The 24722-nt window shown below is 40.4% G+C and overlaps 1 protein-coding gene across 2 annotated transcripts in view; it reads right to left on the bottom strand.

Moving 5' to 3' along the window:
• Positions 1-24722, bottom strand: part of KYNU (kynureninase) — a 59406-nt gene that overhangs the window by 27060 nt on the left and 7624 nt on the right. For both annotated transcript variants that reach the window (XM_076340807.1, XM_076340806.1), the window contains exons 3-8: positions 21691-21811; positions 14781-14863; positions 8971-9032; positions 7787-7858; positions 6309-6383; positions 4821-4967 (exon numbers count right to left, since the gene is read on the bottom strand). In XM_076340807.1, coding sequence (XP_076196922.1) covers positions 4821-4967; positions 6309-6383; positions 7787-7858; positions 8971-9032; positions 14781-14863; positions 21691-21811 — 560 coding nt within the window. The remainder of the gene's footprint in view (positions 1-4820; positions 4968-6308; positions 6384-7786; positions 7859-8970; positions 9033-14780; positions 14864-21690; positions 21812-24722) is intronic.

The following is a 24722-nucleotide window of genomic DNA, read 5'->3' as shown; positions in this document are numbered from 1 at the left end:
CGCAGAGAAGCTGAAGCACACTGAGTGCCCATGGGTACACTCTCATTCAGAGATAAAATGGCCTTGGTTCAGAGAAATAAGCTACAGCAAACTAAAGCAAATCTGCTATTGAACAAGAAGGTTTTCATAGAGTTTTAAGGCACTAATTTCAAAACTTCAGTTGACTGTATTTAAACATTTACAGGTAATCCTTCGTACATACGTCCCACACAAACTTTTTTGAAGAACTGCTATGAGAGATTCACCGGTTGCAGCGGAAACCGGGACTAACACAATATGCTGAGAGTCTTGCAGAACGTATGTGTCTGGCAGTACATTAACAAAATTAAAACAAACAAACAAAAAAAACAGTAGTTGCTCATAAAAAAAAAGGCCTATAAGAAATTTAATCTTATGGTAAGTCTTGTGTTAAAATCAGTTGTCCTTTCCCTGTCGGTAAGTGATAAACTCTATAAAAAAATATGTTCAAGCACAAGATGACAAATTACAAAGTGACAGTAGATGGGAGGTAGGACAAGACTCCTTAGGACACCAGTAGGTCGGATGCCCTCGCAGTCACGGTGGTATAATGAAGCCCCATAGCCATATCAATACTTGTAACCTCAACATGCACAAACTTCCTTGGCTGCTGACACTGGCTGGAGTAGATCGGCTTGCACCCACACCGTGGGCTTGCAGCCCACGAACAGGACAGCCACTGACATGCCACCTGTGGGTCATCTTCCTGAACTGCTTTAACTGCTCCCCAATGCTTTGAAATTGGTTGGTAAATCCTACTGTGCACTATTTAACTTACTAATGAGGCACAGCCTGGAAATCTGGGTTCCGTGCTGGCAGGTTTCCTGCATCATCTCAGAAAGACCCACTCGTACTATTTTGTTCAAGTCCTCATCTGCAAGATGGGTGGTGCTGGTTTGCTTTCCGGGGGAGGCGTCTGGCACTCGAGTCGCACAAACAGCAAATGTTTAGCCACACAGATTGCATGAGAAAAAGTAAAACAAACTGAAACAGCTCTCCCTGCACAAGCCACGCAGAACAAGGACTGCGTGGGAACGTCGCTTCCCCAGACTAGGGGGAAAACAGAGCTCTCCATCTGCTCTGGGCGAGGAAGAGGACGTGCTCTCCCCTGCCTCTTCCGTTTTATCTAAAAGTCATTTCTGCAAAGTGTCTGAGTAGCTGCTGATAACCAGCAGGTAACAACTCAGCATGGACAATGACATTTGGAGAGAGGGAGAGAAATGACAGCTTCACACCAGCAAAGCTGGGACATTTAGAAAGAGAGACAGGAAAAGAAATGAAGATGAAGGATCTTAAAGCTCTTCCTACTGGGACTCAAGAGATTAAAATACTTTACATATGGTACAGAGTCAGTGGAAAGTACAATATAACTTATGAAATGAAAATTGTATTTGAAAGCTAGAGTCTCCTAAAAGTCAGCCATTTCTTTGCTTGTAGAAGAATAAAACGACTCAACCCCCTCCATCCTCTAGAGCAAGCTCAAAAGTATGAAACAAGGAAAACTGTTACATCCTCTTCAGCCTGCTGATGAGTCTCTTGCACAATACATAGTAATTTTGATTTATCTGAGAGACCTAAGATGGAAAAATAGCCTGAGGTAATTTTTCAAGCTTAATTTAGTTCATTTAATATTTAATGACTTAATGAAGCTGTCTATGTGCAGAGCTTTCACTCTGGGAGAATTCTTAACGTACATAGAGGACTTAGGAAATTGGCTTAAAAAATGTAAAAGGAAATCAGTAACTTAATCCATAAATGATTGACCTCAAGAATCCTAGGACACTTTCCAGACTTCCTGAGCTTGCAGCTCAAATCTCTAGCCAAGCCCTGATAGAGCACAACACTGCAGGATTTTATTTCAATTGTACATTAAAAGAATTATTAAGGCCATCTGTGTAGGACTTTTCTCTCTGCTACACTGGCCGACAAGTGATTTTTTTTTTCCTCCTTCTCTCAAATGACACTTCCACCTTGTATTTTCCCCTTCTGACTTTCTTGCTTGTCAGCTCTCCCCAACCTATTTTCTGTTCAGGAGCATGGGATCATTCACTACCCTTCATCACCAGGAAAGGGAGTCTGGCATTTTTGCTATGAACATGACTTCTCTTTTAATATACATTTTAAAGGACTTCCAGCCTTCCTGTGATAATATGTCATGTATAAGACAATCGTTCTAACCACTGCTGGTTTCACCAGGTCCAGAAGCTCTTGAAGGGGATATGGTCTTTAAGTCCACACACTTACTGTCCTGAAAGCTTGTCAGCCTGCGGACAGGGACTGGTTGGACGCCACCAAACAGAAATTAAGCCCATACACATTACATAGATGCTAATGACTCTGGTTCAGCAGTTGTTTTTTTGTTCTCCTCTAACCCAGTGGCAGGTCCTAATATCAGCTCTGACCTGGGAAAGAGGAGAGGAGCCAATTGCTTTTGAAGGTGCAACATTTTGGGCTTTTTGGTAACCAGAAGCCCCGAGACTAAGAGAAGCAGCAGAATACAGGACTACCTCTTACCAATATTAAGACAGCAAACTCTTCACGAATCACTGATTTCTTAGCTGTTCAGGTAAATATTTGCCATATTCAGATGTTTAAGTGTGGTGTAATAGTATGTTTATACAACACCACTATGTAACATATAAACATCACTTCACCCAGGGGGCAGAATCCATAAGGACATTGAGCTGAGTGTATCTGACAGTAGGGAAATAAAAACAGGTCTGACTCGTGCTTTTCAAGCCTTATGGGTACTCAAGCAGGTCTTCAGGCTGAATTACTTTTTCTTTTTACATACACTAATGACATTTTAGGTCATGAATCTACCTGGATCCCAGTCCTACTCGTTCTAACCACAAAGAGGCTGGTAATTACATTTTTTTTCTCCCCCCTTTTGAAAAATCTCTGGAAGAAGGGATTCACTTCTACATTATGGCATTTCTAACAGACATGCAGGTGGAAATGGACCTTTGACATCTATCTGGGCCTGCTGGAGTACTGAAATGCTGTCAGAAATTGCTCTCCTCTTCAGCAACATGATACAGTCTCTGTATAAAGTGTGCAATGTTTTTGTGTATATCCATGTGGAAGCACACCCCCCCCAAGTTAATATTATTATTTGGACTGCTTTATAGAAATTTTAAGCTCTCTCCACCAAGTCCTGGTTATCTCCTCGGATAATATAAACATCAAATCCATTTTAACTCCATATAATAAACTATCAGCGACTACTTTTCCCCAGAACACAGGTTCTCAGCCACTTTGGGGTAGTTTATAGCTTTCAGTGAAACTGCATCGCTTCCACTCATCCAAGCATGTGTCCCATAGTCCAGAGAGCATCTTTAGAGAGGCGGTAAAGTGATAGGCTTTTCCCAGGTCATTCGTATTTACAGTAGAGAAGAAAGATTTCTCTCTCAGATACCTTTCAGACACATCACACAGCGGATTTCAGGGAAGAAGCACTGTAGGCACGTAGGCATTGGCGGCTGAACGAAAGCTTTGCTGCCACCAGGAGTGAAAGCGAGCAGAGCAGTGGGTGGTATCATCTTATTGATAACCCATCTTCCTTTTCAAACATTTCAGCATAGCCTTTTGATTATTTGTGGTCAGCAAAGTACTGGAAGACCCTCAAGGAAGGCACCATAGCTTTTAGAGCTACATGGAGCTAATATACAGACCCGTTTCCCCCTTCAGCTGACTCCCCCATTTCTTTCTTCCTTGGTTTTCTGCATCCATGTCAAAAGTCGGTCTTGTTTTGTACTGTGTTCGGGACCGATTTTGTCGCCAGGTGCTGCTCTGTGAGAACATTCCCTTTTTATATCCCACGGGCCCTGCACTAGCTCTCACACCTGCTGTGCTCTCCCAGGGGAGACTTTACCATCACTTTCCAGCAGCATAACTTACTCCCTGACCTCCGGAAAGATTTCCACTGCCAAACCTACAGCAACAGAAGATGTATAGCCTGATGTGAGCCAGGAACCTCTCCAGAGAGTTAAAACACCAAATGTGAATAGTTAGCTGGTTTGCCAAAATCCAGTGATACTAAATAAGTTTATCTTTGAGTGGTTTAATCTTATGAGAGATAAGGTACAACCAGTAAAAGACTGCCCCTACGGAAAGTCTGGTGACCTCCTGTTGATAAGAAGACTTAATTAAAAACTATTTTCTCCTGGATTCCTGAGGCAATTGAGATGGTTAAAGAGGTTTTACAGCTACGTCCACAGAGCACACCACCTGCAAGCTCCGAAGGCTGAGTCATCACTAAAATACAGTCCTCTTGTGACACTGATGTGCTCCACGTTGTGCCTGTCTCTGAAAAACTGATCAGCTGAGTTTGAACACTGCTGGCTCCATGGGCAACTTGCCTCTCTGCTCACTGGGAGCAAAAACTCCCACAGCTTGGCTGCGGGAAAGGAGGAAAACCACACAAGTCCGCCAAAAAGCAAAAATCTAATGCAAACTAACTTCTAAAGAGAGATTAGAGCTGTGATTACATCCTCCTCTTTCTCCACTGAACCTCTTGAAATTTTATCCTTCAGGAAAAGCCCTGTAGAAGTTAATAGTCATGAATTACCTCTCCACATAGTTTAAGTCACACCTGCAAGATTGCTCTCGCAGGGCTATTTCTTCATGCAGCACACAACCCCCAAAGGATCTCGGCACAGAGTGCTTTTACTTTTTATCAGAGCCCCACAGGTTTCCACATGTGCTCTGTTTTGTTCCACAAAAAGTAGAAATTTAAAATATTTGACAAGGAAAATGGATCTAAAATCAGTGTTAAAAGGACAGGTCTGGACCAATCCTACCTTTTCTTGGCCAGCCTTTGTTATTCTAGGGATGTCAAACAGCTGTCCTGTGTAGTACTGCACCCCACTGAACAGAATGACAGCAATAGAGTCCCCTTCCTTCTCAATTACAGCAAGGATATCTTCAGTCCTCAAGGTCTCCTCCCCCTAAAACAAAGTTAAAACACACATTTTACATCAACTCTGGCAGTAATGAAACTGTCATTTCTTATTTCATAATCTATATTTTACCATGAGCTGTGCTGCTTGCATAAGGAGATCAAAAGTAAATCCTAAGCATGGTAATGATATACAAAGGTAGTGCTATGAAGTAGCCTATGAGTAAGTTACCTCAAAAAAAAAAAAAATCATTAGCAAACTTATCTTGAAGGTGCCAGTTATAAAAAGTCTATTCACTTCATATTCTAGCATACTTCATACTCTTTAATATTTCAGACAGTTTTAATTTACAGTAAAAAACATCCTGGTGAAAACAGCATATATAATGATTTTTATGTGGCATCTGAAATTTGTGACACCCACAAGACTTGAAAGTTATCTATCAGTTTCACTCTGTACTTTTCTGATAAACTTCATATCCCGCAGGAAGCTATTATAAACCTGCCATATTTATATTTCAAAAACAGTAAGTCTCACATCATCAAAAGTACAAAAATACCCAAACCTTGGGTCATTAAATATAGAGGAATTTCAACCAAAAAAAACCCTCATTCTTGATTCTTTGTAGGAAAATTACTGCCTCATCCTCCTCCCGTCTTCCTAGCAAGGGATCATGTAAAACATACTACCACCTAGGGATCAATTAGACAGTGAAAACCTAGAATTAAATTAGACTTGTTACTGAAAAGAGCTTGGGCAAGATTGTTGAATTGCAAGTAACTGTTATTATCTCAACAATCTTTGCAAATCTATCAAGCGCTCAGGAGTGGGCTCTTTACTCACAAGATGACTCAGATTTCAGAAGCAAAAGGTCACCATCAGTTTATAGTTAGGTGGCAAAGTTCTTAATAGCACAAAAATGAAGCAAGGCAGTCTTTCAAATTAATCTGAATTGCATATTACTCAAAGCAGACCTTTCCCTTTGTGCTGATACACCGACTGCTGCTGTTCATGTTATGGCAATCTTTTACCTTAGGACGTTAAAAGGACATTGGGGTTTCTCAATGAGCTACCATATTTTGCAGTTCTCTCAGGATGCTGTCAGGTTTTGCAAACAGGAAAAATAGGGGAAATAACTTTTTTTGGTTTTTGTTCTATAAGGAAAATGCACTAGTTGAACCAGACAATTATAAAATGGGTTCTAATACCAAAAACTATACACAGAAACAGAATACACGATTGATAAACTTCACCTAAAAGTATTAGTAGAAATCGATTATAACTTCTGCAGGCAGACACTAGAATATTTGAGAATGTATGAAAACTCTCCTATGAAATACACTTCTGCCCTTAGCAATAGCAAGCAGAATTGACATATTTCTCACCAACCTTCCGCGGCTGCATCATGAGCATGCATTTCTCCACATCAAGTCCGTGAAGTCGAAGTTGGGACTCAACAGCATACTGGAAGAGATTTCCATGCAGAACATGTTAGCGTAATTACATGATAAAACAACTAAAAGAAAAACACGTCAGAACTTCAGAAAAGGGATTCAGATGCCTGCCTTTCACTAAAATTAACACTTGAAAGCCTAATTCAACTCCATTGAAAACTTTCTAGATTTCCTTTGGTTTGAAAAAGATCAGAATTTAATTCACATCAGACAGCAAGGATAAAATCAAAGCCTAAATCCTACAGGATAGGGTCACGGAGCAGAATGAGGGTGGAAATGTGGTGGAGGATGTGTTTTACCAGATTCCAGCAAGCAAAGCCTTCATGGATAACAGCCACGGAGAAGACTGAACATCGCCTCTCCAGGGGCCCTGGGTACCCACTTTGCTTGGTAGCACGTGCTAAATCCCAGGCTGTCACATATGCACTGCTGTCAACACAAACGAGGTTTGGCCAGCACATACATGCTGTCCCATGCTATTCTCACATCTTAGATTTGCTGCACAGCTGGGAGGAAATGAGAGCTCTAAACTCTCAGGCTATTTTGAAAATCCTACCCACTGATTTTATCAATAAATAATGGTTCTGGAGATAGCATAAAAGTCATCGAAAAATACTATAAAATTGTTTAAAATTACATGAGGGGAACTGAAGTGACAGCAGTTGCACAGGTTATTACTGAAGTGCTGTAGAAATTTAAGAAGATGGAGTCCAAATGTACAAGTGCGCCTGGAACAAAGGTGGGATTAGTATGAACATTAATTACAATAAAGGCAATTTGAGGTTTATACACATCTGTGCCACCCTCTTCATTACAAATAAACCTGTTAGTAGCTTGAGTCATTTTTATCGGACCTTAGAGATCAAATTTGTTATCAATTTCCATGAGTTTACGGAGCTGATGATAAAGTAGCAGTGGGCCACAAACCCAAAGATTAATTTGCTCTAAGCTGTGATGCATGGGCTATTGTCTTCTATTTTATAGCAGACAAATTATGTTTGAACTAGTAATCTAAAGTGCTAAGAACAAACATTTCCATCTCTGTCTGGGGATATATAAGTGTTAATGTTGTGAGTTTGTATTGATTTGGTTTCATAAAGTAAAACAGCAACAAGAATTAATAAAAAATTTACAACTTCAGTTGATTTAGGCCAGTAGTTTGCTCAATATCTTTAAAAAGACTAATAAATCAATGTACCCATTCAATCTTTTCCTTTTGTAACATTTTTTATTTGAACAAAAGGAATAAAGCTATGATCTGTAAAAAATGCTGAGCTCAAAAGCTTCTGACAGATTTTTTTATTGTAATGTTACTTGGACAAGATGAGCTAATAAATATTCAAATCAAGCTAGTGATATTCTTTGGAAAAATATGATTAATAATACAAATATGGTGAAATATTAATTTCTTACATGGTCAGAGGGAAAGGCTCTGGCTTCTAGAAGAATTTTATAGCGTCTTGGAGTAGGCTTAAAGAAAGATAGCTGTTAAGAACAAAAAAACAAAAAGACATGTTGAAATGTATCTAAGCAGAGATGATAGAGATGCTCCCAGTATATAACTTAATAATGACTGCTTTGCTTTCATGCAGACTACAGAGAATCCCCCAGAAATTACAAATATTTCTTTGTCCATATAACATTTATCAAAGTAGGAAAGCATTATAATACTGTATTTCATATATCCATAACAAAGGCCACAAAAATCCAGCAGTGAAAACTTGCACTTACAGGAATTGATGGCAAAGCTTTGACTGTGGCCAGGGAAGCCGGGATTTCACCCAGCTCCATCTCACAAGCAAAAGCAGCAGCTGAAGAGTAGCAAACAGTGCAAAGGAATTGCATTTCCATTCCTGCCCTAAAACGTTCGTTATTAAATCAACCCCTCCTCTGAAACAAGCCTTCTCCAAAGACCTCATCTCAGCAGCTTTAGGTGAATGGCCTTTCCTTCTCAGCTCCTTGCGTGGAGGCAAGCTGGGCTTGTCACCATGCTGAGAGGACTAGGAAAAGATTTACAAGCCCTCCTGTTCATGCTAGCAGTGGCTACACAGAGCTCAACATGGGCTGCGTACCCGAGCAGTTTGGCATGAGTCTGGCTGCGTCGCACCTAATTGGCTTGTACTTAGCCCCATCCTTCCCCGCTTCAGGTTTCTTAATTTAACAAGGGTCAGAGACATGTTACAGAGGAGCGGATCCAAGTGACAAATCTTTTTGTGTGAACCACACAAATGAAGCTTCGCGTCTTCATTCAGTTGAACCAAATCTTTGGAAATACTAGAGAACCAGAGACAGGCTGTATGCAATAAGGTCTCCTCTCTGAGGACTGACATGCAGCACATGTGAGAACAGCTCAAACTTCCCCTACAAAGTCCTCGAAAATATTTCTCTGTCCAGCTTTTCTGCTTGATATTAAGTGGAGCCAGGTCTTGCACAAGCCAAAGCATCATTCAAGATACAGCTCCCAAGACTTCAGAAAAGTTAGGCTATCATTCAGTGCTGTCTCCGTGAGGTCCTCAGAAAACACTTTGCTTACATTCACAAAGAAAGGGAAAAAATATTTGTTGACACAACATCAAATAAACATCCTAAAGACATACCATTTGGAGATGCAAGTTAACAGTCAGCCCATTCATTAAGGCTACTTCATGTCTTTGGGCCCCTGAAATAATAATAATAATAAAAAAAGCTGGTTAGGGGTTTTCTTTATAATTTCAGAGAAATCTAGTACAGTGCTGAGGAAGCAAAAGTATGTTTTCAGTCAATGTCTCTCTGAAGACTGGAAAGTAAACAAGTGTTTGAGGTGTCACCACAGTGAAGTAAAAAGATTTCTTGTCTGACTCACTACACCACACTGGCAGGAATATATTTATTTTTTCAGGTCAGCCACAGAAAACCAAAAACAATGAAGTATTTCCATTTCCTGGCAAACCACCAGTGGATTTATTATCGTTAATACTTCAGACAAAAATCAGGTCAGAAGACTACATGCAAAGCAAGACTTGCAGGGTTATTTTTGTCATAAGTGTATATGTAAAGCAAGTCAGAAAACTTATTGAGATAATCATCTATTGTAAGTAGTTACTGTAATGTCAAGCTAAATCTCATGCCTAATAAAAAAAACAAACAAAATTGGCCTATTGAATATAACAGACCATTATTAATGTAGCAACTTTGCAAGAAGAAGTCATACCCGCATAGCTCCCCAGAGGCTAATTACAGATGCTTTTTGGCTATAGCTAATCCTGGGCAGAGCTAATGGAGTAACAACTAATTGTTATTACAAAGTACCTAGTAAATTCTCCAACCCTTATCAAAACTGGTGAAAGGTTTTAGGCAGGACAAGGGACTGTGTGTTGGGCAGGGCACCACTGAGATATAGAGAAAATCTATTCCTGCTTCTTTCCATTTTGCCTGATGTCTGTTGTTGAAAAACAGTAATTCACCCTTGACACAAATCAGTGCTTTGAGAGTCATCTTCAGCTGGAAGATAGGCTCATGCGCCTTGCCCTAGTCATCACCCCTGAAGTAGAGTTGGCCAAAGGTGGAAAGAGGTTGCAGACAGGGAGGGATGAAGACAAGTATAAGCAGGCAGGGAGGGCAACAGCCACCCTTGAGATCGATAAAGAAAGGAAAACATGATGTTGGGGTACAGTGGGTAAGGGGAGCCACAAGAAACAGAGAGGCGAATCCTGGCTTTCTCCTGTCCTTGCCTTGGAGGGCACACAAGGTCCCAACCAACATAGGGGAAAGACAGCAAGAGCGCTGAGGCACTCCCACCATATCCCACAGAGTTTAGGTTCATGGAGTTACTTTGCCAGCCGAGGAAAAAGACATAACCATGGGTTGAACTCAATACAAGCAAATATAGCCAAAGAACATGGAAATCTATAATTAGGAAGGGTTTATTCATAAATCATTGCCAAGCAGACCTCAGCTTCTGCCACCACAGGAAAAGCCAAGAACCATTCTGATTGAGGTATTCAAGGGCCTTTCTTTGTATAGCTGAAATCTCCAAGCATTGGACAGAAAGATTTGTCAATAGTTGTCAGTGACTCTGGAGGACCCATCCAGGGGATGAACCAGGAGGAAAAAGAGATGTCATGAATAAGTTCCCTCCTTCAGACACCAGGAACATCATCAAGTTTGTGGGAAGAAATATAAGTAGACCTAGTTCTTCATAGGGAAAAATAAGCTCTTTTCCTCACTTAAACGCCTCTCCTTTGCTTTCTTTTCTTCCCTCTGATAACATTGCATCTGCAGGCTCCATGCTGCTGGAAGAGGTCACCTTGTAGCTGTCCTATTGCAGATACAGAATAGAGCTAGAGAGAGTGATTGCAGCTCAAAACAGTATTATTTGCAGTCTTAATATTTCTATGGAACTCTTGAGGCTGAAAAAAGGGATAGCATCAAGAAATGGTATTGTTCTTATTTCTCCCTCTGCTCCTTCCATGAAATCTGGCTTTCACAGCAAATTCTGCATGAGCAATCCTCTGCCTGCTGTACTGTTTCCGTATAAAACAAATGGTTAATCTGTAGATCACTTTTAGCTGCATGCTAGCATCCCAAATTAAATATGACACTACATTTGTCATGTAAGTCTTGGTCTTCCGTAAATTTTATATTTATTAAAAGCTTTCCATTATTGAATTTCATGCCCACAAAACAAACCTCATCCGAGTCATTGGAAAACTGTTATCCTTTATAACCTGCCCTGCATTTCAGAAAACAACCTTTCTATGATCCAATTAACCTATTACAATATTCAAAGACCCAGCACACAGGAGACAAAATTATGTTTGCTTTCTTTATTTCCTAACTTTATACCATATCTCCAAGACAGGCTAAAACCTGTATGTTCTGCTTGATAAATCTCCTCTTTAATAAAAGGAAGCAGCATTTACAAAGTACAACTTCAGAGACAATTATGATTGCGTTAGGCAGACACTGCCATCCTTCTCCTCTCTGACTGCAGCGGGGAGCCTGATCCTCACCAGAGTAAGTAAAAAACATTTTGTAAAATGATTGAAAAAAGGCTAACGGGCCCCAATTCTGAAAACAGTTTGGTAATTTCAAATAATCCTTATCACTCAAAGTCACTACGAATCTGCTAAGCATTCAGTCTTCCCTCAACAGAGACCTGCCTGAGCACGTTGTACAGCAGCAGACATACAGTTAATCTTGTTCCATCAGAAGGTGATCCTGCCAAGGTTGTAATGTTTTAATAAAGTCTGGTAGGAGAAGCCAAGATTACCGTCACCACGTTATGCCACTCGGCGTGAGCATAGAAAAAAAGCTTTGGCCTCCACTGACCTTGACTCTGCATTTCACAATGTATTTACTACTGTAACTCTCATTGAACAAGAAAATGTGACTGCATTTAATAAGCAAGGTGTTATAGCACCATAAACCATTAAACGGACAAAGATACTTTACAGTCTTTAGTCCATTCCTGAGTAAGTCTCACCAAATAATTTTTACTTACTACTACTACTTAAAGTGAGAAATGGCAATTCCTCCTGCTCCGTAACATATTAAATATTGAATAAAAAACAGGTAAAATTCTGTTTATGTTCTTACATTAAATTCACTAAAAAAGGAAATTCAGAATTCACTCAACGCATACATACTCATTATTACACCTTGCTGGAAAACAGTACTTAATCGTAAATACCACATTGGAAGAGAGCATTTTAACATGAAGTTTTCCCTGTGTTTATTCTCTTAGCCTTTTCACTATTGCCTACAATTTTAAAAATCAGATTTTATTATGATGTATCCATTATTTGGGAAATATTAATTCATCTGCATTCTAAGAATCACTCACCTAGGTCCTGAAAAAAGCTATGAGGATATTGTATAAATAAAATCCTGCTGGCACGTGAATCTGACGGCCAGATTTAAACCCAAAACACATTTTATAATTCAATTAAGCAAAGTCCAAAAAATCCGGAGAACAAAATCCAAACTGATAATGCTGACGTGCCCTTTAGTGCTGAGGAAAACAAGACTATGAAACCCTTCCCAACAAAGAATTTTGAAAACAAAAGTAGGTTAATGGTAAAGGGACCTCAGTCATCATAATTTTTTTATAGAAAACTTTAAAATATACGTTTAAAATGAACAAAGTTGTAATAAGTTCAGTGTAGTCTGGCCATTGCGATAAAAAAAAGCACCAGTGTCATATAGAGTTTGGAAGAGAAAAGAAAAATAGAGAGACTGATAAGAAATTAGATGAAGTTTAAGAAAATCTCTCATTTCCCTCTCCTTACACCCAGAATACTTTTAGTTAAACAAATACTGTAATACACACTGAGCTGACAGCCTCTACAGGACAGATGGTTAAGGGAAAAAAAAGTCCCAGCCTGACTCCCTGCTCTCCGCAGCGACTCTTAACATAAAGCTGAGGCCAAACTGATCCCGGCGCCGGCACTGGCAGGAGGTCAGTGCTCAGCCTGCCCCGACACCCTGCGGGGAGTTCACGGGGGCCCACGTCCTGCAAATGGAGCAGTGGCAAACATTCACAGAAGGTGGTGCAGAGGAGGAGGATAATTCAGGTGCTTCAAGCTGCCCTTTGGGAGACCTTGGCGCTCTCTCCTGGTTATGCGAAGAGCATCAATGGTCTACCTTGTTACTTTACTAATTGAAGTGCCTGAAAGTATGTAGTGTGACTACCCTCCCATTCTCATAAGGTGTAAGATAAATTCTCCACCCTCCAGTTAATTAAGTTCAAGGTTTCCAATTTAAAAGCCCTTACTATGCATCGGGCTAGTTGTGTGACCGGTCACATTTCCCCACCTGCCCACAGCTTCCCAGTTATACCCTACCAGAACGAGAACATCCACTGGCCAGGAAAGATCGGTCCAACTATAGAAATCCCTAAATCAGCTGCGTTCAGCATTTCAACATCCTCCACCCCTTTATATTCTCACATTTTTATGTTCTATGATAGTTAACGGATGAATGTACCGAGCTTGCCCTTGAACGTAATGAAAGCAATAAAAGTAATTTCTTAACCTCCTGAGCAATTCTAGGTACTACGGCAGCAACTTCCAAAACCAGAACAACCAATCTGCATTTTGGTTTTTATTTCATTCTGCAGATGGGATCGCTCCGCACAGCCCAGTGATGCCCGGTCTAGCCATGCTCACCTTTATGTTATCTTCGTGCTTACGTCATGGATAGACCAACTATAACAATATTTTCTTATATTTGCTTTGCTCCAATAATAATGTCCAGTGGTTTAGCTATTTGGAAACTTCATGAAGAAATCAGGAAGTGACTTTATTTATAAATATATAAATAAACCTGCCATGGAACATTCCTTAATGTCTCTGTTTCCAGTTGTTCAGACCCCATTTGCTTCTGTTGAAGGAGAAAAACCATAACTTTCTCATTGAACACTTGTCTATAGTTGGAGGAGAAATTACAAGACAATATCTAGCGTACAGTAGGTCAACTTAACTGTAATATTTTTCCTTAGTGAAGGCACAAATGAACACATGATAATTCAGTTCAGACAGTCAGTATTGACAGTTGCCTTCAACAGCAAAAATTGAAATACCGGCCAAATCTCACTAAAATCTACTAACCTAGCCTTGACAATGGCTGTAAGGGTTGGAGAGAAAAGGGGTCTGTGAGAAACCCTGCCAAGATCATTTCTCTTCCCCCTTCTGACAGCAGCAGCTCTGAAGGAAATCCCAGTGAAAGATTATTTCAGCAACTACACACAGGTTAAAGTAAGAGGTGATAGAGGAAATTTGCATTCAGACTCAGACGACTGCTTTCACGGCTGGCAAACTCACCAGGAGAAGTCTCCAGGGCTCCTCCTCAATCTCTAGAATAACCAGATGCATTTACTGCCAAGGTCCTGCAGCACTGCAGACTCCTCAAGGGGTACAGCAGGGTAATGGGAACTTACAAATAGCATGTCCTGCCCCAATTATCTGCTTCATTGACATAAGCAGTTCTCAAATACGAGGCTGGATTTAGTGGCGGGGAAAGGAGGAAAAGCAGAAAATGTCTGGATAGAAATCATTTTTCAAAGGGGAAAGTTCATTGGTTTACTTCTAGGAGAGAGACTGAGAATCTGTAATGCCAAGTGCCCTTTAAAAGGGCTTCACGTGTTAGACCAAGTGGTTTATGATGCTCCAAGAAACCTTTTGCTACAATTAGTTTCATGATATGCATTATGCTCATATATTATCGCATACATTCATCTCTTAAATCACTTGCAGCCTTAAAATAAAGTGTTAGTCCATGCACAAGGCAGTCAGAAAAAATCTACTTTAAAACAAATGAATTCAAGGAACAAATTCTGGTTACAGAGTTTCGGGACTTTCAGTCTTAAAAGAAACCAAATTTGTTTTCATTTCTAGAGAAAGATTTTTTCCTTGCAGTTCATACCTACCAACCAGCTCAGCCATCAGGTCCAGGATGCACTCATCTGCCAAAGCCCACGGGCGCTGACCATTGAAATGGCCATGAACGCCTCTGAAAAAAGAAAAAAAAAAAAAAAAAAAAAAAGGCAAATGATGAAAACATATGCTGTTCCCTTCAGATCAGTCCTAAGAAACGTACCTGATTTGGAGATCCCACATTTGGAGGAGGAGCAGACTCACCTAAGATGAGCACGGCACTTTTATCATACCATTAAAGCTCGTAGCAAATGCAATTCATTTGTTGGTTTCTTACAGGTTTTCAATTGCTTGAAAACTATTTATTTTGGCCCTCAAAATTCCTCTAGAAATCCCTCAAATTACAGATGATGGCTTTTTCACAAGCCCTCTGGAAGTGGCTGCATGGATGCAAGAAGCCTCCGGGAACAGGCACGCCGGGAAAGGGCATGGCGGTGCCCTGTGCAGGATGGCACCCCGCTAACCCCAGCTCACATAAACTACACAGAGAGCAGAGATCACCCTGCAGAGTTACTCCATCGGCATTTCTAGCTGAACATTGTATGGTGCAGAGGATGGTAGACTTGAATACTGCCTTGCTCCCAGACAGAAATATTTCTTGTCAGAAACAATTTCTATCCTCCTGAATCTCGTGTCTGAACTCACCCTTCTGCATAAACCGGCAGGTACTTAATGTATATGCAGGGAAGCACCTGCCCAAACTGAGCTGCTTGCTGATTTTTATTGCTTCTCTTCTCCCTGCCAAATTGTTCTAGATCTAAGTGTGCATAAAGCTTTTTGGTTTGACAGAGGGCATTTAGAAACTTTATTTTGCAAACTGTTCCTGTCTACAGTGGATCATACAGGCACCTTAAACCTGAATGCATCACTACTCTGAAGTGACAGATATGTACATGCAGTTCTGGATTAAGTGCTCTGAACTAATTTTTGCTTCAAATGTGACAGAGAAGTAAACTTCTAAAGGTAGCCATCGTGCATATATAAATAAAAGGTTGCAAAGTTTCTTAAACACGCACGATGTAGTGTACAGATTTAAATGCAAATGAAGGCAGATTGAGAAAAGTAATAACGGTGCTAATCCAGGGGAACATTGCTCTGGGCTTCCATCTCACACCGGATGATTTTCATATTTGCTGAGCACCACGGGGTACTTGTAGAGTCGGAAATGCCAGGCTGCATGCTGCTGAGGCAAACCAAGTATAAAGCTGTTTCAAAACAGGGACAAAACCAGTAGAAAACTGGGTAGAGAGCAAAAAAAGCCCTAAAAGCTGTGATGAAAGAAAGGGGGGGGGGGGGGGGGGAGAGAACAAGTAATAAAGCTTTTAAAGAGGAACAGGCACACAATGTTCACTCAAAATCATGAGAAGACGTCTGGCAGATTAAGACATGAGAAAGGAGGGCATATGAGACACTACCGGCTAGTCCCCCATGCTTAAGGCTATTTAAAAGATTGGTTTTCCCTATCCACCTCCTACTTTCCCTTCTCGAATAGAATTTTGTTCCGTCTCCCACACAAATTACCTGGATGCTTTACAGTCAGACCCTTTCTGATTGACTTGGGTCTAATTCTCGCCTCCTAAGCATATTTCCAAAAGAACCACAGTCCTAAAGAAGAACTGCTGCAAAAAGCACAGTTTGTATTAACTATTTCATGCCTCTTATCCTTGCAAAATACCGTTTGCTTTTGGACTAGTTTAGGTCAACAGCTGAAGGAGGGCACAGGTACTACTGAACATCTCTTACAGATAAAATAACCTCCCTACATTCAAAAAGTCCAACCCCACACAGACAAGAAGAAGGACCCCGATCCCTAATTCGGGTAAGGTCACAGTACACTAGCTGACCACTTTTCTCCATTTTAGAATTTCTCTCTGATGAGACCTTGATAGCAGAAAGCGGGCAGCGTGAAATAGCACTCATTTACAAGAATGTTTCATAGATGAGGAATAAAGGCAGTAGGTGGGTAGGGGAGAAAATGCAGTAAGGGGCAGGATTAGTGCTAAAAGTTCCTCCCTTCTATCAGACCGTAATGCATCTGCTTTCCCTGAAGACAGCGGTATGTGTTTCACAAACAGCAAGACATTTACTGCTAATTTCCCTTCTTATTCTTAGCTGTAATATAGTGATCAAGGGACTTTGAGGCAATACAGACTGTTAAAATAAAAAAACCCCAAAGATTTTCAGTGGCTCCCAGCCTGAGGGGACCTGTATTTCTGAAAGAGGAGAGCGAACATAATAAGATGGGAAAAAAGAAGCCCTAACTACCTATGGGATTCTCTTTCATTAGCTTTCTCTGATTTTATAGCCATTAGTGTCCTTCTAATGGGAATTTACCGATGAAAGCTCTCTCTACCAGCACACAGGACTAACAAAATTTCAGAATAAATTTCCAAGTTATCATGAAAACAGATATGAGATTTTGGGCGTGAGAATATTTTATTATGAGAAGAAAACATGGAAATTTAAGTATATTGAAAAAGGGAGAGCCAGCATTAATTATTATTCATATTATTATTATTATTAAGGCACAGCTTACAGCTTGCCTCGCTCTTGATGGCCAACATAAATGCCAAGAGACAAAAATTATTGCAGCTAAAATGGTAGTTAAAGGCATATTCTTGGCCCCTTTTTTTATTTTAATCACATGAAACTCTGTAGCCTTTGCTGATGGCACAATACATCCTATTACACTTAGGTTGTAAAATTCTATGCTCTGCCTCAGAGAATTTATACCTCTGTATATTATGCCACGCCTCTCTCAGCTCTGGTAGGCACTGGGGGTAATAATCTTTAAGGACACAACTGCAGTGCTTCTGGCATTCCCCTCAGACACAGATAGCCTATGTCTCATTTTGTTTCCTCTGCACCTTAGGTAGCAAGAGAGAGATTTAAATCAAGGTACCCAGATTAATGGATACAAAACGTGGCCCATCAAATCATAAAGCATCATACAAACAGAATTATTTCTTAAACTACTGTGAGAGTTCCTCATTGTGCAAATTAATTTTTAGTCGGTTACCATTTTATTTTCAATTTGGCAAGAAATCACAATGCCACATTTTATTCGCTGAGGTCTGGTTGATTTAAAGCTCACTAGGGGAGCTAGAAACACATTTCTGATATGATCCCAGGGTTTCAAAGGAGGTAGCAAAAGGGATTTAAATTAATTGCCAGCTTCAGGAATCTTCTGCACTCATCCAAATCTTGTTCAAGTGGAAATTTCCTTCTTGCTTCTTTGCCAAAAATGATGCAAGGTATTTAATGAGCCAATACAGACTTTGAAGTTTGACGATGGTTTCAAGCAAAGAAATAGCCAAAAGAAAGGAAGACATATCCAAAGAAAAAGAACTGTGTGGAGCAGTAGATTGAAGGCAAAACTAAAAAACCCAGGGCATTAAACCAGGCATTTACAGCTCTAACATACAACCTGCTGAAAGGTACAATGCAGAGATGATTCCCGCCGAATGGCAGGAGAAGTGGGTTTGTCAAACAGAACATGACCAAGCCCCGCCAAGCTGCACTCCCGCTTGCTGGGCTGTTCTATCTTGCAGGATTAGTTCAGCACATAGAACCAAAGATACTTTTTGACTCACTGAAAACAGTCCTTTGCTACCGCAGGTGCTATATTATAAAGCCCTCCACAGACTTGGATTTTTTTGTCTACTATACTCATGTCAGAAGCCTGTTGCCAGACTACTTCAATGCTTAGAAGTATATATACATATTTAGTTTATAGCCTAAATTTATTAATTCCTAGTTTATATTTACTGTGCCAGCATGTCATTTCACGTAAGTGGCTCCTTTCTTACCCTGTGTTTGCCCCTTGATACATTCACAGAGAACAATCATTTTTCCTTTCAGTCTTCATTTTCCTCAACTAAACGTCTCTAATCCTCAAGACTTCCTCAGCAGGTTCTCCAGCTCCCCAATCACCCTACCAGCCCTTCACAAGAGCATAACAACTGACTAGAGTAGACTCCCTTCTGTTTTAATAGTTCCACTTTAATGAGTTACTCGGATGTGAGAGACATTGCCCGCTGCAGAGAGTATGTTCGCATGCAATAATGGTTCTATAAAATCCATTAATTGCTTAAACAGTTGTGGGGGGGGGAAGGGAAAACAAGACACTGCAAAGCACCTATTGGCCTTTATCCAACCAAACAAGTCACTTGAACCTTGGTCTTTTAGATTTCAAAAAACTGGATTACTGGCTACTCTAGGCTAAGCACAGAAGAGAAGTCTTCATCCCTTTTTGCCCCTCATTCAATAAATCTTGGATTTAGCCGAAATCAAAACAGAAGGAAAGATGAAGTCTCAAAGGCTCTATTTTAATCCATACTAAGAATGCCGGTGGCTTGAATTTGTAATCTTTATACATTAGCATAAAAAAGAGGACTAAGGAACGTGGAAAGAAAGAATACAAAAACAGAACAGGTACGTGGGAGGCAGAGGTAAGAGAAGAAAGCTATAACCCACCATTTAAAGGTGGGGGGGAGGAGAAAAAAGGGACAGTGACACTATAAGAGGGAACACAACAAGAAAGAAATGCATGAAAAGGCCTCTTTCTCTCCAGGCCTTACTCTAATGAGTTGCCATCACCATGCAGACCCAAAGCTATGAGCTTCCCTGCCCTTGACAACAGCTACCAGGTAATCTTCCTTTTCACTACTGCCATCAGCTGTAAGCAGTGAAAACCATTTAAATAGACAAGCATAGTAGCTATTTGAGATGAGTCCCAAGACACAACAAACAGAAAATGCGATAAACCAATTAATAAGAGAGCCAGAATCTATATCATTGCCAACTTGAAGGATGTACCTAATTTGCATGCCATTTCTTAGATTCTCACTACTTATTTAAGCCACAGACACTAAATTCCACACTGCCAACACACAAGCCATGAACAGGCTTCGGCTGGTAACAGCTACTACCTTAGACTGGATTTTGCTAAGCTATCCTTGGTGACTGGAGTAAAAGCATCTATTTGTGCATTTCCAGCCACCTATTCCTTCACCTTCCAACATACCCAGCACCCAATACCGCCCATCAGCTTCTTTAAGCATAAACTGCTCCGTTCAAATTTAGCTTGACCTCACCCTGACTTTCTCAGTTGCCTTAGGTGCATCTGCAACTAGCAGGATTTTGTTGTGGGGTTTTTGTTGGGTTTAGTTTGTGTTTGGTTTTGTTGGGTTTTTTTGGTTTTTGTTTTTTTAAACTTTCTGATTTATTCTGGGTAAGGTGTTTGGGGCCAAGCTGTGTTTTTGGCAAACAGCCTTCTAGATTTGCTCCCTCTCTCTTCCGATGGCTTGAAATCCTGTTCAGCCATATTTCCCCCCTTAGATACAGCTACTAAAGGTACTTTTGATTTTCTGGAGAAACATGCTGCCTACCCTTTTCTTTCAGATTTTTATAATCATCAAGAAAAAAGTATCCTTCACTGTAGCAAAGACAAACATAAGACTGGAAGTGAACCAATGAAAAGGTACAGCGAAGGAGCTGAAATATGTTTGCACTCCCAGTGCATCACTAACAGATAAGAGTGCTATCTGACTTTTACCTTTTGAAAGAGCTCAGCTGTTTCCCTGATAAAGTGCGATAATCATACAGAAATGGACAGGGTTGCAATTTTTTCAAATGACTGGAGAAACTGCAGTGTTGTGCTGAATGAATAACCAGAAGGAACAAGCACTTTACAAAATTCACATTCATTCCCATTCATTCTCAATCTTCTTCTCACTTATAAGTAAGTAATAAATAAGAAACAGTAAACCATTTTTATTAACCCACAGCATTCATATATTAACAAGTGAAACAGCAGCTACAGAGTTTTCACATTTACATTGTGAAGCCTCCGTCTACAGCGTTTCTACTGAAACAAGGTTGCCCAGTTAGCAGAATTAGCTTTTCCTCTTCTGCCTCCCCATATTTCCTCTACTCTCTCACTACGAAATCACATCTGTTCCACTCATATCCCACACCCTATAAAATTGTCCGTCTCTTTTCCAGCTCACTCACTCATCTGGATGTTATTTTCCTTTCCCACCTTCAGCTCCCTGGTTTTTACTGATCTTTTTCCTTACTCCTCCCTGATCCAGGTGCTCAGGCAGGTGCTGGACATCTCAAAGCACAGACTCTCCATGGAAACAAAGTAGAATATATAAAAAAAAGCTTCCCCCCCCCATATATGTAAAAGTTTCCCATCTGTTACGATGACAATGCCCCTTTTCCTGCAATGCTGAAATGTGTCCCTCTTTTGTCCTCCTGTCCCTCCTACATCAGCTCCGTTCAGCAGAGCTCATTACGATCCACCCTCAGCTCCTCACTGAGATGCTCCTGAGAAGACAGGAATCCTTCTTTCTAAAAAAAATGAACTTGTCAGGCAGAGACCTGGTTTAAAAGAGGAGCCAAAAACCTGCCAGCACTGGCAGCAGCACCACCTGCGCTCAGTGCTATTTCGAGGGGAACTGCCCGCTGCAAGGCCTGCAGGGTGAATCACACGCAGTTAAAAATACTAATTAGAAAATCACAGGGCCTGAAACTGAATCATGTTCACCAGCAAGCAGCAGTAACCAAATGAGTTTGTGTGTCTTGTGTATAAACACACATAGCAATTGGATGGGGATGGTTAAACCTTGCAGGTCCTCCAGATGAGCCAAAGCAGAGCCACTGTGCGCAGCACGGGTTATCACAGCTGGAAATTTCTCCTTGCCTGTTTTACTGCTTATACTTTTAAAGGAGATTTAAATAGTGCTAGGGAAACACTGGACATGTTTTACTCCTGGGCTGTAGTGGTTTTAACACACTACTCTTCTATTCAAGCGTTTTCAAGGCAGATCCCGAAACAAAACGAAGCGTTCATCTGAAGCATGGGTTAGCATCTTGCATACCCTGCCGTGTACTCACGTTCGAGCCCACTTGTCCAGTTCTTCATCCAAGTAAGTTTTAACTTTTCTTGGCTGGAGCCCGAGAGAATTCCCAGCAAAGTATACGCAGCTCTCCTCTCCGTTCACCAGGCTCAGATCAGCTGCGGAGGGAAACCACAGAAACAACACACACGTGGCAGTGAGCACAGGAGGGACAGCACACACACACACACACACACACACACACACACACGTGTGCCACCACCCAGAGCTCTGCCCGTTCTGGAGCTTCCTTGGACACCGTGGTCCCCACGTGCGAATGGAAGTGCCGTATCCTGACCTTCCTCCCAGGACACCACGCAGGTGACCCTGCAAAGGGATCTAAGGAGGAGGACAGCCAGGCAATTTGCAAGCAGTTATTCCCTTCGTCCTCCTGCAATTTTTGGCTGAGTCCATCTATACCTGTTCTGCAGCTAATATGAGTTTCAGGCAGCATTAAATCCCCAGGTCTCTGGGGCTGTGTGGGGAAGCAGCCACTGGCACCAATTTTGTCAGGTCTGTAACCAACGGTGAGTGAAGAGGAAGCATTTTCCTGACCAGGCTATCCACTTTTCTTCCATCGTCAATATATTCCTACTCCGAGTCATGAAGCTACTTGAATTGTGCATTTAATAAAAATTAAGACTAGGTAAATCTGTGTCTTTCATGCAAGTTCTCCGTGCATGATTAAATTACTATTTAGAAAAATGTAGTCATTGCACAGCATATTTTAAAGCAGTCTCAAAAGTTCTTGTCTTGTCAGCATATATTGTGGGCTGCACTTCATGTCATCATCATCTGAGGAGGAGGAAATCTATGTTGACAAATCCTTTCAATGATTAGGAGAAAAGCAAGGCGGTAGAATTTTATAAATAATAGCTCTAGTGAGGTTCTGAACAATCTAATTACCCCGTGTCATCATCTATCAATCCAAACATTGCCTTTTTCTATTATTTCTCATGTTAGAGATTCTTGGAGGGACAAGTGATGGTGACCTTCTAGAAGTAGTAAGTAATTTGCATTCATCTATACAAATACTTACAATACCCCAAAAGCTAACATTACACGTACTCTTGGTGAATACAGTCAATATACCACAGGAAAAAAAAGATCACATGAATGAATATGTTAAGATACATGCTAGAAACGAATGATAAGATTGCATTTCTGTCTGTGAAAATTTTATGTCAGGGCTGTAGAAAGATAGATTAGATGCCTGGAAAAGGTCTCTTACTACCTTTTGCACTACCAATTACCAACTTCATTGAACTTCACCAGAAACACATTTTTCAGAAGTATAGACAACTTGGGTAATTTCTTAATTAAAGCTTTACAAGCTTTTAAAAAGCATAAGTCAGAGAGCAATTTCAGCCTAATCTGTTTTACAGATACTATGTCTGTTTTTCATCTCTATTCTAATATGAATGAAAACAGAGAGGCATAAATATTATCCATGCTCCTAAATTGGTTCTATTAACAGTTCTTTTGCTATCAAGAAACACAATACTACTGTCTCACTGGGAATAGAGAGAAGGCTCTTTGCTCAAGAATTTGGAGCTCAATCTCACTAATACTCTTTATACTCGAATCAAGCATTAAAACAGGTAAGGAATTATAAGCAAGTTAGCTTCTCTTGCACCACAGTCCTTTCTAAATAAAAACGCCTCTTGGGTCACTGTTGGAGAGAGATGGCATTACCACTTTAACAAAGTGTGGTTTTCTACTTTTACGCCTGTTACTTTGCATATTCTTTTTTTTTGGCACGTGATCAACTCTGTATTGGGCTGTACTCTTCTCCTTTTCACAAAAAGCTGTTCACTTTCCCCTCTCTGACATCATTAAGAGACTCATTTTTGACCACTGCTGCTTCCCAAACTAGGCTTGTTTTTTGCAGCATCTTTGTCATTTCACGACTTCTCCTGACCAGCACACCATTGCGCTCCAACGTTTCCCTCGGACACTGTGATATTCTTTACAGTAACACGTTTGTTTTCTTAAGACTAGCACTTGTCTTTCCCCAAATTACTCTACCTTCATTTCTCACAGCACTGGCCCTTTTTTATTTCTGGGGGAGTTGCGGTTGACATGCAATATATATTGAAGTATTCAAATAGGAAATAAGCACAATTTATGAAGTAAAGGCTGGTGCAAAAGAAACAGGAGATAATTATTGAAATGTGTCCTTAGAGTAGCCTGAATAAAAAAAAAATACATGAACAATAATTTACATTAAGATTAATTAGATACAGTATAAATTATTCTCACACCCACTCAGATTCATGCAAACTAGTCAGATGTAATAACTTACACTATTTTGTATACTAAATATATTCATTCATCTACATTAAAGATGTATTTCTATACCTTTTAAACCTCAAAGAAAAAGCAAGTTTATTTTCGGAAATATTCAGTCCAAACAAAAGGGAAAAATACAATGTCTTTATTAACCAGAAAGGAAGGACTAAATCTGTTTATGCATTACCGGAGTCCTATCCCTTTTGAAGGACAAAAGATCACCTCTTTCACACCTTCCTATACCCCCCTTACAAGCCCTCCAAACAAAGAGCCAGATTTGTAAGATTAACCACTACCTTTAACCATCTCTTCAGGGAAATATAGCTCAACGCCTTCACTCTGGGACATCTTTTTATTCCCAAGAAACCCAAATGATGCTCTGTTCCTTTACAAGATGACAGAGCACAAGCCATAGCCTTAATCAGACTGGTGATTTGGCACCCAACTTCCAACTGCAATCCAGTCATTCCTATCTCCCCCCCAGTGCACGAAAAAGCGTTAAAGAGACTTTGTTGTCATCTTGGAGAAAGGCGAGGAGATCCAAACATTTCTCTAAATCTTCTGCTGTCATCTTTTCCTATTTGCTCACCTGAGACTTGTCCCTCATGCTTGCACATAAAAACTCGAAGATTTGCCAGGGAGTTAGTCTGTTAGTGGTTTCCACTTGATCAATATAACAAATAAACAGCTGTGACAGTTTATAAGTTGATAGCTAAACTAAACTATTATGACTTTCTA

Source organism: Aptenodytes patagonicus, chromosome 6 (assembly GCF_965638725.1).
Source record: "Aptenodytes patagonicus chromosome 6, bAptPat1.pri.cur, whole genome shotgun sequence".
NCBI classification, from domain to species: Eukaryota; Metazoa; Chordata; class Aves; order Sphenisciformes; family Spheniscidae; genus Aptenodytes; species Aptenodytes patagonicus.
The sequence above is the reverse complement of the archived record's forward strand: the minus strand, read 5'-3'. Positions and strand labels throughout refer to the sequence as shown.